Below are 13,209 nucleotides of genomic sequence, written 5' to 3'. Positions count from 1 at the left end.
ATTTGCAATTTGCATGGGAATGCACTTCCTCCCCGTCGGAGCCCCCCATGTCACTTCCCGGACGGGGCTGTCAGATGGGCCATTCTCTTTAGTGTTTGCCGTGTCTAGCCTCCTTTCACCTCCTCACCACAACACTTTGACCCAAAAATCAAAGGAAATCCCTATAATTTTGGGGGGGAAAGCATACAAATACACCACTTAAACTACGGATCCCATGGACTAAGACCTGGACAGGAAAGATCAAGAGGTAAGGGTTTATTTAGGCACCTCCAAACTAGCTAGTGCTATCTAGCTAAACTAGACACCGCTAGCTAACGTAATGGTGCGTTCGTTTTTGGTCGGAGGTGGCAAGTCGCAAGTGGCAAAATACCTACCTCCGACCTGTGTGCATTCGAGCTATATACCATTATATCACAGTTACCTAGTTATATCTATATACCATTATATCACAGTTACCTAGTTATATCTAGTGCATTCGAGCAACTGGGGGCTGAGAAACATATCCGAATTTGCGACGAGGAAGTGCGAGTTCATGAGGTGTTTTATTTAATCATTCCTAGTAGCAAGTCGCAATTTGCCACCTCCCAGTTATAAACGAACGCACCATAAGCCACTGTCTACTGGAGCCAGGCTGCCAGCATCAGCTAGCCAGTCCGTAGCAAGGAGCCAGCCAGCCATTCACCTCCCCTGTGGTTTCAAACGAGCTGCTGCTAGCCGCCGTGATTTCATCAATGCTTTAATACAAAACATAAGCATACGCTGCAATACCATTCATTTGAAACGACATTGTCGATGTGATTTTCCAACACACCGGTAGCTAAGCTAACTAGCCTGCAGCTCCTAATGTGCTAACGTTACTGAGTTTGCAAGATGCTCAGTTTGCTAGCTCGCACAGCTGAGACCACCGAGCCCCACTGCTAGCAAGCTCAGTACAGTCAAAGTGTGGACTGGGATGGGAAAACACGCTTGACACCGGATGACCCTAGACGGAGCCGTGAGGTGCTGATCAATCTTTCACACGGACGGTAGTATTTTTGGCTTGCCGGCATTGAGCAAGTTGTGGCGAAAAACGACCCTTTCTCAGGATAGCAAAGTGATATTGACCAAATTCGGTATACTTGCATCAGATGAACTCTACTTTAAGTCCTGAAAAGTTTGTCATCGTCACCCTTCACAATCCCGAATTAGCCTACCAACTCGTGTGTGTTCTCTGAGTGGAATAATGATACACTTAAAGGAGTAGTAAAGGGAAAATGCATGTTTAGCCCTGGTTTAGGGTTACTTATGATCATATACAATGGTTCAGATCAAAACGTTGACAAAACTAGCACTTTGGAGAAAGTCTGATAATTGCTCTTATCAGACTTTTGATCTTTTTGGACATACAATGGATGTGGGTGGGCACCGTGAAAAATCATTCAAAAACATGTTAAACTCTCGATTTCAAAGACAAGAAGCTCACTGATGGGGTAATTGGTGTCCGTTGGTGTTCTGGCATCAAATTCGCCGCAAAGTATGAATCCTGTAGGGTTTTATTGATCATTTTATGAAATCCATTGACTTGTATTGACGCGACCGTTGTAGATGTGTAGATCAATCCGCAGAGGGGATTCAGGAAGCGGAACTACTTAAGGTAGCTATTGTTATGGTGCATTCGTTTTGGTCGGAGGTAGCAAGTCGCAAGTGGCAAAATACCTACCTCCGACCTGTGTGCATTCGAGCTAGAGAATGATATGATGATGATATATTGGCGTCAGTCGGCAACTGGGGGCTGAGAAACATCCGAATTTGCGACGAGGAAGTGTGAGTTCACGCTGCGTTTTATTTAATCATTCCTAGTAGCAAGTCGCAATTTGCCACCTCCCAGTTATAAACGAACGCACCATTATTGTTTATGTTCCTAGGCTACCTAGTTTGCAGAAGTTTACACACGTATGTGCTGCGACTAAATAGTTCTATGCTAAATATTTAAAAAAGCCTTTCCAGATGAACTAGAATCTTACTTTATGGCGAATTATATGTCAGAACGCCAACACCTCGGTGAGTTTCTTGTCTTTGAAATTGCGAATTTTAACATGTTTTTTGAATGATTTTTCACGGTGCCCGCCCACATCCATTGTATGACCAAAACGGTGGTAGAGCAATTATCAGACTTTCTCAAAAGTGCTTTTGATCTGAACCATTGTATATGATCATAAGTAACCTTAAACCAGGGCTAAACATGCATTTCCCCTTTACTACTCCTTTAAGAAATTATAAATAGTAAGATTCTATATTATCATAAGGGCGACATGTTTAATGTACATGATCAGTATAGGCTAGCAAGTTATCATTGATTACCAGCTGACACTTGAGAGAATAATATCCGACTCTAAAATGTAGCCTGTTAATGTTTGAGGTCTTCCCAGTGGTAATATACAGTAGCCTACATTTAAGGCAGATTCGTCGTGGTGTCGTTTTTCAGCACAACACCAGGTTTGAGCAACAAGTGTGCTTCAGTGATGTCAGTGGTCCCTGCAGCTTTCAACAGCAAAACAATGAATGCAGCATTTTGCATCACCGGTAAAGTTGACCAATGAATGCATCACCGGTAAAGTTGTTGCCCTGAATGTAGAAGACACAGCTCTCCCTCAAACATAGGGGCCCAAAGCCAGGCTTCTTCATTGTCTAAAAGCCTTCTCAATTTTTTCGGATTTTCAGGTAGAGCATTGCAGTGCGGTCTCTTCAAACCAGCACATCTATATCTTCTTCTGGCGCCCGACTGTTGCTTCAACTTCAGCTTACCACGCACTCAGCCAAGCCAGAGGGTATGTCCCAGCTCCAGTTCCAGTGTCCGGGCAGCTCCATGCCCAGTGCTGCCAGCCCCCTGCAGCTGTCCCAGCCCCCCCAGCCTGGCTTCAGCATCCCCTGCCCCTCAGGCTCCCTGCCCTCGGAGAGCGCCAGCCACCCCCTCAGAAGCTCCGCCCTGCCCTCGGGCTCAGCCACCGCCTTCAGCCCCCCCACAGGTGGGTGGGTGTGCGTGTGCGTGTGTACGTGCACGCATGTGTACTTATGTATCTTTCAGATCATCCATGAGAGATACAGCGAAGAGTTGATTCCATCAATCGGCTTTTGTAGCAGACCTGTTCTTTTCATCTGTTTTTCAGTGTCTAACATGGCAAACCCTAAAGAGAAGACCCCCATGTGTCTGGTGAATGAGTTAGCCCGTTTTAATAAGATCCAGCCTGAGTACAAACTGCTATGCGAACAGGGACCAGCTCACTCCAAGGTAACCTTTATCTAACCCTAACAAACACGCACTCAAACCCCGACCCTAACAACCACTCACTCAAACCTTAACCCTAACAACCACTCACTCAAACCTTAACCCTAACAACCACTCACTCAAACCGTAACCCTAACAACCACTCACTCAAACCCCGACCCTAACATCCACTCACTCAAACCCTGACCTTAACAACCACTAACTCAAACCCTAACCCTAACAACCACTCACTCAAACCTTAACCCTAACAACCACTCACTCAAACCCTAACCCTTACAACCACTCACTCAAACCCTAACCCTAACAACCACTCACTCAAACCCTAACCCTAACAACCACTCACTCAAACCCTAACCCTAACAACCACTCACTCAAACCCTAACCCTAACAACCACTCACTCAAACCCTAACCCTAACAACCACTCACTCAAACCCTAACCCTAACAACCACTCACTCAAACCCTAACCCTAACAATGGTTCCAATTACAGGGTAGGGTGTGTGGGGGGAGGAGTCTAACCCCCCCCTCCCCTAACTAAGACTTGGACCTCCCCCCCCTCCCCAAAAGAGGAAAACCAATAGTTTGGGGGGTTGGGGGGGGGGGGTGAACCATTCCTTCTTACCTATGAATGTAAATATTACAATGTGTAGCGAAAGCAGAGGGAGGTCAGAATGACAGCAGGCAGGCAGGAGAAGGTCAGGAGGACAGCGAGCAGGCTGGAACTAGCATCAAGGAGGTGAGTAAGACAAGTCCCATAGTTGTGAGGGCACGATTAGCGATTCACACACTTTTGACCCCTCCCCCCTGATTGTCATTGTACAATTCACACACTGCCCCTAACAACCACCCACTCAAACCCTTACAACCCTAACAACCACCCACTCAAACCTTAACAACCCTAACATCCACTCACTCAACCGCTGAAGCCAACCAGGGTCATCAGGAGTATGCATGCGAGTATAGAGTCCATTTTAGCGATGGACCCCCCCCCACCACCAACCCCTGCTGTCTACCCCCCCCCCCCCTCCCAGATCTTCTCAGTGAGACTGACTCTGGGAGACCAGCACTGGGAGGCCGAGGGAACCAGTATCAAGAAGGCCCAGCACTCCGCCGCCGCCTCCGCCTTGTCCCAAACCACGCTACCCAAACCCAGCATGAGGAACCCCCGCAACACAGGCAAGTGTGTGTGTGTGTGTGTGTGTCTGCATGTGTGTGTGTGTGTGTGTGCTTGTGAGCATGTCTGTCTGTGTTGTTGTCACTAGACACTCGCCCACCGCCGTCTGTGTAAGTAATCGTCTTTCTGTGTTCCAGTCGACTGCATGACGCACACGATGGAGCTGAACGCGCTTTGTATGAAGCTGGGGAAGAAGCCGATGTACAAGCCCATCGACCCGTACCCCGGCATGAGACCCAGCTTCAACTACAACATCAGAGCCCCCGGGCCGTACCAGCGCTCCATGCAACAGTGAGTCTCTGGCCAGCCTCTCAACCCTCAACCCTGACCCTCTCTCAGCCCTCAACCCTGACCCTCTCTCAACCCTGACCCTCTCTCTGCCCTCAATCCTGACCTTCTCTCAACCCTCAACCCTGACCTGCTCTCAACCCTCAACCCTGAACCTTCTCAACCCTCAACCCTGACCTTCTCTCAACCCTGAACCTTCTCAACCCTCAACTCTGAACCTTCTCAACCTTCAACCCTGAACCTTCTCAACCCTCAACCCTGAACCTTCTCAACCCTCAACCCTGACCCTCTCTCAACCCTCAAACCTGACCCTCTCTCTGCCCTCAACCCTGACCCTCTCTCAACCCTCAACCCTGACCTTCTCTCAACCCTCAACCCTCAACCCTGAACCTTCTCAACCCTCAACCCTGACCTTCTCTCAACCCTGAACCTTCTCAACCCTTAACCCTGACCTTCTCTCAACCCTCAACCCTGAACCTTCTCAACCCTCAACCCTGACCTTCTCTCAACCCTGAACCTTCTCAACCCTGACCCTCTCTCAACCCTCAAACCTGACCCTCTCTCTGCCCTCAACCCTGACCCTCTCTCCGCACTCAACCCTGACCCTCTCTCAACCCTCAACCCTGACCTTCTCTCCGCACTCAACCCTGAACCTTCTCAACCCTCAACCCTGAACCTTCTCAACCCTCAACCCTGACCTTCTCTCAACCCTCAACCCTGAACCTTCTCAACCCTCAACCCTGACCTTCTCTCAACCCTCAACCCTGAACCTTCTCAACCCTCAACCCTGACCCTCTCTCAACCCTCAACCCTGACCTTCTCTCAACCCTCAACCCTGAACCTTCTCAACCCTCAACTCTGAACCTTCTCAACCTTCAACCCTGACCTTCTCTCAGCCCTCAGTCCTCAACCCTGACCTTCTCAACCCTCAACCCTGACCCTCTCTCAACCCTGACCCTCTCTCAGCCCTCAACTCTAAACCTTCTCTCTGCCCTCAACCCTAAACCTTCTCAACCCTCAACCTTAAACCTTTTCTCTGCCCTCAAACCTGAACCTTCTCAACCCTCAACCCTGACCTTCTCTCAACTCTGACTCTCTCTCTGCCCTCAACCTTCTCCGCCCTCACCCCTAATGGTGCGTTCCAGTCTCCTGGGAGGTAGGAACTTATTTTTGGGATTGACGTCACACCTGAGGTCACCGCGTTCTAGAAACAAAAGGCGAAAAAACCCACTTCAGCAGATTTAATGAGACACAAATAAGACAGGAGTGCTGATAAACAGTCTTGCCACAGCTTTCACTTATTGTTGCTGCACGGAGCAGCCATGTTGATTTATTGTAACACAGGGTCATATCCAGTTCCATCCCGATGCTCAGCTTGCCCAGAACTCAGGAAAATCAGCGAGCGGGAGGCGTCGGTCAGCGGAAGGCGCAGATGAGTGCGTGTCGTGTCTGAGCGTGTGTTGTTGTGCGCGGTCAGGTACTACTACCCGTTCCCCCCGGTGGGGCCGGTGTTGTACCACATGGAGCTCTCCATCGGGGGGCAGCAGTTCCATGGGAAGGGCCGCACGCGGCAGCTGGCCAAACACGAAGCCGCCGCCAGGGCGCTGAAGGTGCTGCAGAAGGAGCCGATACTGCAGCAGCTGCCAGAGGTGAGGGGGGGGGGGGGGGAGCCCTAAGACAAATCAAACAGCCCTGACCCTGACCCTGCACACGGACTATGGGCTTAAACCAGCGGTAGTACACCCAAACTCTGTTGTGTTTCAGATGAACGGAGAACCCGAAGAAGAGAACCTCAACAAGTCCGAAATCAGCCAAGTGTTTGAAATCGCGCTCAAGAGGAACCTGCCGGTGGACTTTGAGGTTTGAAGTTTTCCCCCATGTTAGAGATTAAATTAAACAACCGTTTCACTGTTATTGATCAATCACAAATTCATTTTGACGAGGCAGATTTGGGTCAAGCAAATCAAAGAGATACCTTTTCCTGCCGCGCGTATCCCGCCCTTCATATCGAGGCGCGTCCGTGTGTCATACCGCGGCTGGTTCCGTGTGCCCCCCGCCCCCCCAGGTTCTGAAGGAGGCGGGGCCCCCCCACATGAAGAGCTTCATGGTGCGCGTGACCGTGGGGGAGTTCTCCGGGGAGGGGGAGGGCAAGAGCAAGAAGATCGCGAAGAAACTGGCGGCCACTGCGGTGCTGGAGGCCCTGAGGAGGCTGCCCCATCTGCCCGCCGTGGAGAAGATGCTGCCGCGCATCAAGAAGAAAACCAAGTCCATCATCAAGGTGAGAGGAGCGGCCGCAGAGGAGAGGCATTAAAGGTGCGGTATGCCGTTAAAGGCTTGCCGTTAAAGGTGCGGTATGTAGTTAAAGGTGTGGTATGTAGTTAAAGGTGCGGTATGCAGTTAAAGGTGAGGTATGCAGTTAAAGATGAGGTATGCAGTTAAAGATGAGGTTTGCAGTTAAAGGTGCGGTATGCCGTTGAAGGTGCGGTATGCCGTTGAAGGTGCGGTATGCCGTTGAAGGTGCGGTATGCCGTTGAAGGTGCGGTATGCCGTTGAAGGTGCGGTAAGCCGTTGAAGGTGCGGTATGCCGTTGAAGGTGCGGTATGCCGTTAAAGGTGCGGTATGCCGGTAAAGGTGCGGTATGCAGGTAAAGGTGCGGTATGCCGGTAAAGGTGCGGTATGCCGGTAAAGGTGCGGTATGCAGGTAAAGGTGCGGTATGCAGGTAAAGGTGCGGTATGCCGGTAAAGGTGCGGTATGCCGGTAAAGGTGCGGTATGCCGGTAAAGGTGCGGTATGCCGGTAAAGGTGCGGTATGCCGGTAAAGGTGCGGTATGCAGGTAAAGGTGCGGTATGCCGGTAAAGGTGCGGTATGCCGGTAAAGGTGCGGTATGCCGGTAAAGGTGCGGTATGCCGGTAAAGGTGCGGTATGCCGGTAAAGGTGCGGTATGCAGTTAAAGGTGCGGTATGCAGTTAAAGGTGCGGTATGCCGTTAAAGGTGCGGTATGCCGTTAAAGGTGCAGTATGCCGTTAAAGGTGCAGTATGCGATTTGGCTCAGAAGCACTTTTTGTTACAATTTTTTTCAATGCGTAGTCACGTCCCGACAGCAATCAATAAGTAACGTGCTCTGACACTAAAATGAAATAAATCTGTAATCTGTGGAAGTCTAAGGACAACTGTAATAAATGCGTCCAATCATTTTGAGTTGCCAACTTGCCAAATGATTGGATGGCATACCTGCCTGTCAACTTACCTACCTGCCTAGCGAGTGTCATTTGATTTTCCCCCAGTTTGGAGAGGTGGCAAGGATTTTGTCGGTTGCATTTTTCAAAATCTTTTTTTTTTTTTTACGTCTAACAGGAAATCACAATCCGCGTACTGCACCTTTTATGCCCTTTCACAAGGTCAGAAACAGAGGTGTTACTAGTAGCCTTAGGAGAAGTTCTTCACGTGCCGCTGTTGCTGATAGATGTGTCTGCCCCCCCCAGCTGCAGACCAGCCCCGAGTACGGCCAGGGAATGAACCCCATCAGTCGACTGGCTCAGATCCAGCAGGCCAAGAAGGAGAAGGAGCCGGAGTACAGCATGGTGACGGAGAGAGGCCTTCCTAGACGCAGGGAGTTCGTCATGCAGGTCTGACCCCCCCAGGAGCTCCGTTAACACTGACAAGCTGTACAATTACCTGACCTTCTCCTGTGTCCCTCTGCCTCAAACTCTGCTTGCAATCTAAGCCTAACTCTACCTCTCAGTCTATACACTCTAGCCCTAACTCTACCTCTCAGTCTATACACTCTAGCCCTAACTCTACCTCCTAGTCTATACACTCTAACCATAACTCTACCTCTCAGTCTATACACTCTAGCCCTAACTCTACCTCTCAGTCTATACACTCTAGCCCTTACTCTACCTCTCAGTCTATACACTCTAGCCCTAACTCTACCTCTCAGTCTATACACTCTAGCCCTAACTCTACCTCCTAGTCTATACACTCTAACCATAACTCTACCTCTCAGTCTATACACTCTAGCCCTAACTCTACCTCTCAGTCTATACACTCTAGCCCTAACTCTACCTCTCAGTCTATACACTCTAACCATAACTCTACCTCTCAGTCTATACACTCTAGCCCTAACTCTACCTCTCAGTCTATACACTCTAACCATAACTCTACCTCTCAGTCTATACACTCTAGCCCTAACTCTACCTCTCAGTCTATACACTCTAGCCCTTACTCTACCTCTCAGTCTATACACTCTAGCCCTAACTCTACCTCTCAGTCTATACACTCTAGCCCTAACTCTACCTCTCAGTCTATACACTCTAGCCCTAACTCTACCTCTCAGTCTATACACTCTAGCCCTAACTCTACCTCTCAGTCTATACACTCTAGCCCTAACTCTACCTCTCAGTCTATACACTCTAGCCCTAACTCTACCTCTCAGTCTATACACTCTAACCCTTACTCTACCTCTCAGTCTATACACTCTAACCATAACTCTACCTCTCAGTCTATACACTCTAGCCCTAACTCTACCTCTCAGTCTATACACTCTAGCCCTAACTCTACCTCTCAGTCTATACACTCTAGCCCTAACTCTACCTCTCAGTCTATACACTCTAGCCCTAACTCTACCTCTCAGTTTATACACTCTAGCCCTAACTCTACCTCTCAGTCTATACACTCTAGCCCTAACTCTACCTCTCAGTCTATACACTCTAGCCCTAACTCTACCTCTCAGTCTATACACTCTAGTCCTAACTCTACCTCTCAGTCTATACACTCTAGCCCTAACTCTACCTCTCAGTCTATACACTCTAGCCCTAACTCTACCTCTCAGTCTATACACTCTAGCCCTAACTCTACCTCTATACACTCTAGCCCTAACTCTACCTCTCAGTCTATACACTCTAGTCCTAACTCTACCTCTATACACTCTAGCCCTAACTCTACCTCTCAGTCTATACACTCTAGCCCTAACTCTACCTCTCAGTCTATACACTCTAGCCCTAACTCTACCTCTCAGTCTATACACTCTAGTCCCAACTCTACCTCTCGTCTATACACTCTAGCCCTAACTCTACCTCTCAGTCTATACACTCTAGCCCTAACTCCACCTCTCAGTCTATACACTCTAGCCCTAACTCTACCCTTCAGTCTATACACTCTAACCCTTACTCTACCTCTCAGTCTATACACTCTAACCCTTACTCTACCTCTCAGTCTATACACTCTAGCCCTAACTCTACCTCTCAGTCTATACACTCTAACCATAACTCTACCTCTCAGTCTATACACTCTAGCCCTAACTCTACCTCTCAGTCTATACACTCTAACCCTTACTCTAACCCTCAGTCTATACACTCTAGCCCTAACTCTACCCTTCAGTCTATACACTCTAGCCCTAACTCTACCTCTCAGTCTATACACTCTAGCCCTAACTCTACCTCTCAGTCTATACACTCTAGCCCTAACTCTACCTCTCAGTCTATACACTCTAGCCCTAACTCTACCTCTCAGTCTATACACTCTAGCCCTAACTCTACCCTTCAGTCTATACACTCTAGCCCTAACTCTACCCTTCAGTCTATACACTCTAGCCCCAACTCTACCTCTCCATCTATACAATCTTACCCTAACTCTACCTCTCAATCTATACAATCTAACCCTAACTCTACCTCTCAATCTATACAATCTAACCCTAACTCTACCTCTCAATCTATATAATATAACCCTACCCCCCCCCTCAATCTATACAATCTAACCCTAACTCTACCTCTCAATCTCTACCTTCAGTCCCTCTATCTGGTTGTTTTGGTGACAGGTGACAGTGTGTGGCCAGTGTGCAGAGGGCATGGGCCCCAGTAAGAAGGTAGCCAAGAGAAACGCAGCAGAGAAGATGCTGGAGCTCCTGGGATACAAAGTGCCTCAACCCCAGCCCCCCAAACCGGCGCTCAAAACGGACGAAAAGGTAACCGGCGACTCCGAGAGCATCGTGACGGCGGCGCGGCCGAGGCCGGAGGGCAGAGCTGACCCCCTGTCTCTGCTTTGTCATCCGAAAGGCGCCGCTTAAGAAGCCCGGCGACGGGAGGAAAGTGACCTTCTTCGAGCCGGGGTCCGTGGAGGACGTGGTCCTGGGGGAACTTCAGAGGAGAGGTAACTCGGCCTCTTTGGGGAAATCTCTGCTTTATGAATTCAGACATTTTCACATGGCAAGTGTTTTCTATATATATAATGCTTTTTTGTGATACCATGACTTATAGATTCATGTATCTGCAGTCCCAATCCTCAGCCTTAGCCATATACAGTAGAGACACAGAGATCCAAACCTATCAGGAATGAGGGTCATTTGGATCTCTGAAATGTTCGTAACTCTGAAAGTGACGTCAAAGTACGCCAATGTTGAATTATGACAATCTATAACAATCGGAAAGGCACTGAAATTGCCATAAATTTAAATGATCGATTTCAAACTTACTTTACTTGCGTTTCGTGCTAGCCATTTTGTCACGTTACAGTAAAATGTTCAATTTGACGTCCACTTCCGGTTTTGACAGCCGTTCGGTTTGACCGGACTTTTCGGATCTCTAAGGTTCGGAGCTCTGAGGTTCTACTGTACTTCATATGTTCCTTCTGGCGCCCCCTTCAGGTTCCAAAGAGGAGGACTTCCGCCTGCCTTACATGGGCCACCAGCAGCTCCCAGCAGGCATCCTGCCCATGGTCCCGGAGGTGGCCCAGGCGGTGGGGGCCAGCCAGGGGCCCAAGGACTACGGCCGCGCCATGGCCAACCCGGCCATGGCCACCATCAATGCCATGATCGCCAACGAACTGCTGTACGCAGGCACCTCCCTGACGGCAGAGACCATCCTGAAGAGCAAAAACAGCCTGGGACACCTCCCCCCCGGCCCCCTCACCAGATTCTCGGAGCAGCTCAGCTTCCTGGCCACAGTGCAGGGCCTGCAGGTACACAAACACACACACAGCCCTGTTTCACACCGAACCCAAGAATGTAGTATGTGGTAAAAGGTACCGGACAAAAATAATTATCACTGTTCTGTTTGCAGGTGGAATACAAAGACTTCCCCAAAAACAACAAGAATGAGTTTGTGTCTCTGATCAACTGCTCCTCCCAGCCACCCCTCATCAGCCATGGCATCGGGAAGGATGTGGAGTCTTGTCATGACATGGTGAGTACAGTATATGTAGTCCTGTCATGACATGGTGAGTAGTACAGGATATAGAGTCCTGTCATGACATGTTGAGTGTAGTTCAGTAGTATATGTAGTCCTGTCATGACATGGTGAGTAGTTCAGGATATGTAGTCCTGTCATGACATAGTGAGTAGTTCAGGATATGTAGTCCTGTCATGACATAGTGAGTAGTACAGGATATGGAGTCATGTCATGACATGTTGAGTGTAGTTCAGTAGTAAATGTAGTCCTCTCATGACATGGTGAGTAGTACAGGATATGGAGTCCTGTCATGACATAGTGAGTAGTTCAGGATATGTAGTCCTGTCATGACATGGTGAGTAGTTCAGTAGTATATGGAGTCCTGTCATGACATAGTGAGTAGTTCAGGATATGTAGTCCTGTCATGACATGGTGAGTAGTTCAGGATATGTAGTCCTGTCATGACATGGTGAGTAGTTCAGGATATGTAGTCCTGTCATGACATAGTGAGTAGTTCACGATATAGAGTCCTGTCATGACATGGTGAGTGTAGTTCAGGATGTGGAGTCCTGTCGTGACATTCGCTTTAATCACAGAGCCTCCAGTCTGACGTAGTTGATTGGGAGAATGCAGAAGTGTGTGTTGACTCAAATGTTAAAAGATCGCTATGAAAATACCACTTCAAAAAATGAAATATTCAAAATAACATGCAGAATATACTATCGGAATTACAAAGTCATCATTACCAGACTGGGTTCTCACACAGAGTTGGCTTGGCTCTGTGTGTACAACTGTGTTCTTACCCAGAGTTGGCTTGGCTCTGTGTGGACAACTGTGTTCTTACCCAGAGTTGGCTTGGCTCTGTGTGGACAACTGTGTTCTTACCCAGAGTTGGCTTGGCTCTGTGTGGACAACTGTGTTCTTACCCAGAGTGGTGTTTCGTCGTTCCCCCTACAGGCTGCCTTGAATATACTGAAGTTACTCTCTGAGCTGGACCAGCAGCCCAATGACAGGACAGCTAACGGACCAATCTCTGGGTAAGACTGGACCACCACATGCTCCACGCCGCCCTGTCCTGTTCTAGAGGTACTGGACCAGGAACCTGGCAAAGCTCAACTGTCTTGTTCTCTACAGGTGTGGCAAACAAGACATGGAGAGCGACTCTTTGCTCAAACCGGCTAACTCAAGCACCTTGGGACAGACCCTGGATGGCACCGTGTAGACATGGAGAAATGAATTGAAATGAAAATGAAATAACACAGGATTGGTTGTTTGAAAAAAAAAAAAAAAAAGCACTAGAGAAAACTCAGACGCTGTG

The 13,209-nt window shown here is 48.8% G+C and overlaps 1 protein-coding gene across 1 annotated transcript; it reads left to right on the top strand.

The window, feature by feature from the left end:
• The first annotated feature begins 92 nt into the window (after positions 1-92).
• Positions 93-13,200, top strand: stau1 (staufen double-stranded RNA binding protein 1). Its single transcript, XM_084445293.1, has 15 exons — positions 93-247; positions 2,701-3,005; positions 3,147-3,268; positions 4,297-4,441; positions 4,577-4,730; positions 6,205-6,376; positions 6,492-6,587; positions 6,793-7,005; positions 8,211-8,354; positions 10,544-10,690; positions 10,782-10,875; positions 11,369-11,682; positions 11,784-11,906; positions 12,849-12,928; positions 13,026-13,200. Exons 2-15 carry the CDS (start codon positions 2,810-2,812, stop codon positions 13,111-13,113), a joined length of 2,088 nt encoding a protein of 695 aa, XP_084301419.1. The 5' UTR covers positions 93-247; positions 2,701-2,809; the 3' UTR covers positions 13,114-13,200.
• The last annotated feature ends 9 nt before the right edge of the window (positions 13,201-13,209 follow it).

The sequence above is a fragment of the Borostomias antarcticus genome (assembly GCF_949987555.1).
Source record: "Borostomias antarcticus genome assembly, chromosome: 11".
Classification (NCBI taxonomy): Eukaryota; Metazoa; Chordata; class Actinopteri; order Stomiiformes; family Stomiidae; genus Borostomias; species Borostomias antarcticus.
Note: the sequence above shows the minus strand (reverse complement) of the source record. Positions and strands in the feature narration are given on the sequence as shown.

Bases quoted from the DNA above. Each gene is read 5' to 3' on its own strand.
- stau1 (XM_084445293.1), top strand. From the start codon at position 2,810: ATGTCCCAGCTCCAGTTCCAGTGTCCGGGCAGCTCCATGCCCAGTGCT. The intron at 3,006-3,146 runs GTGGGTGGGTGT...TCTGTTTTTCAG, and splicing joins CGCCTTCAGCCCCCCCACAG to TGTCTAACATGGCAAACCCT. The intron at 7,006-8,210 runs GTGAGAGGAGCG...TGCCCCCCCCAG, and splicing joins AAACCAAGTCCATCATCAAG to CTGCAGACCAGCCCCGAGTA.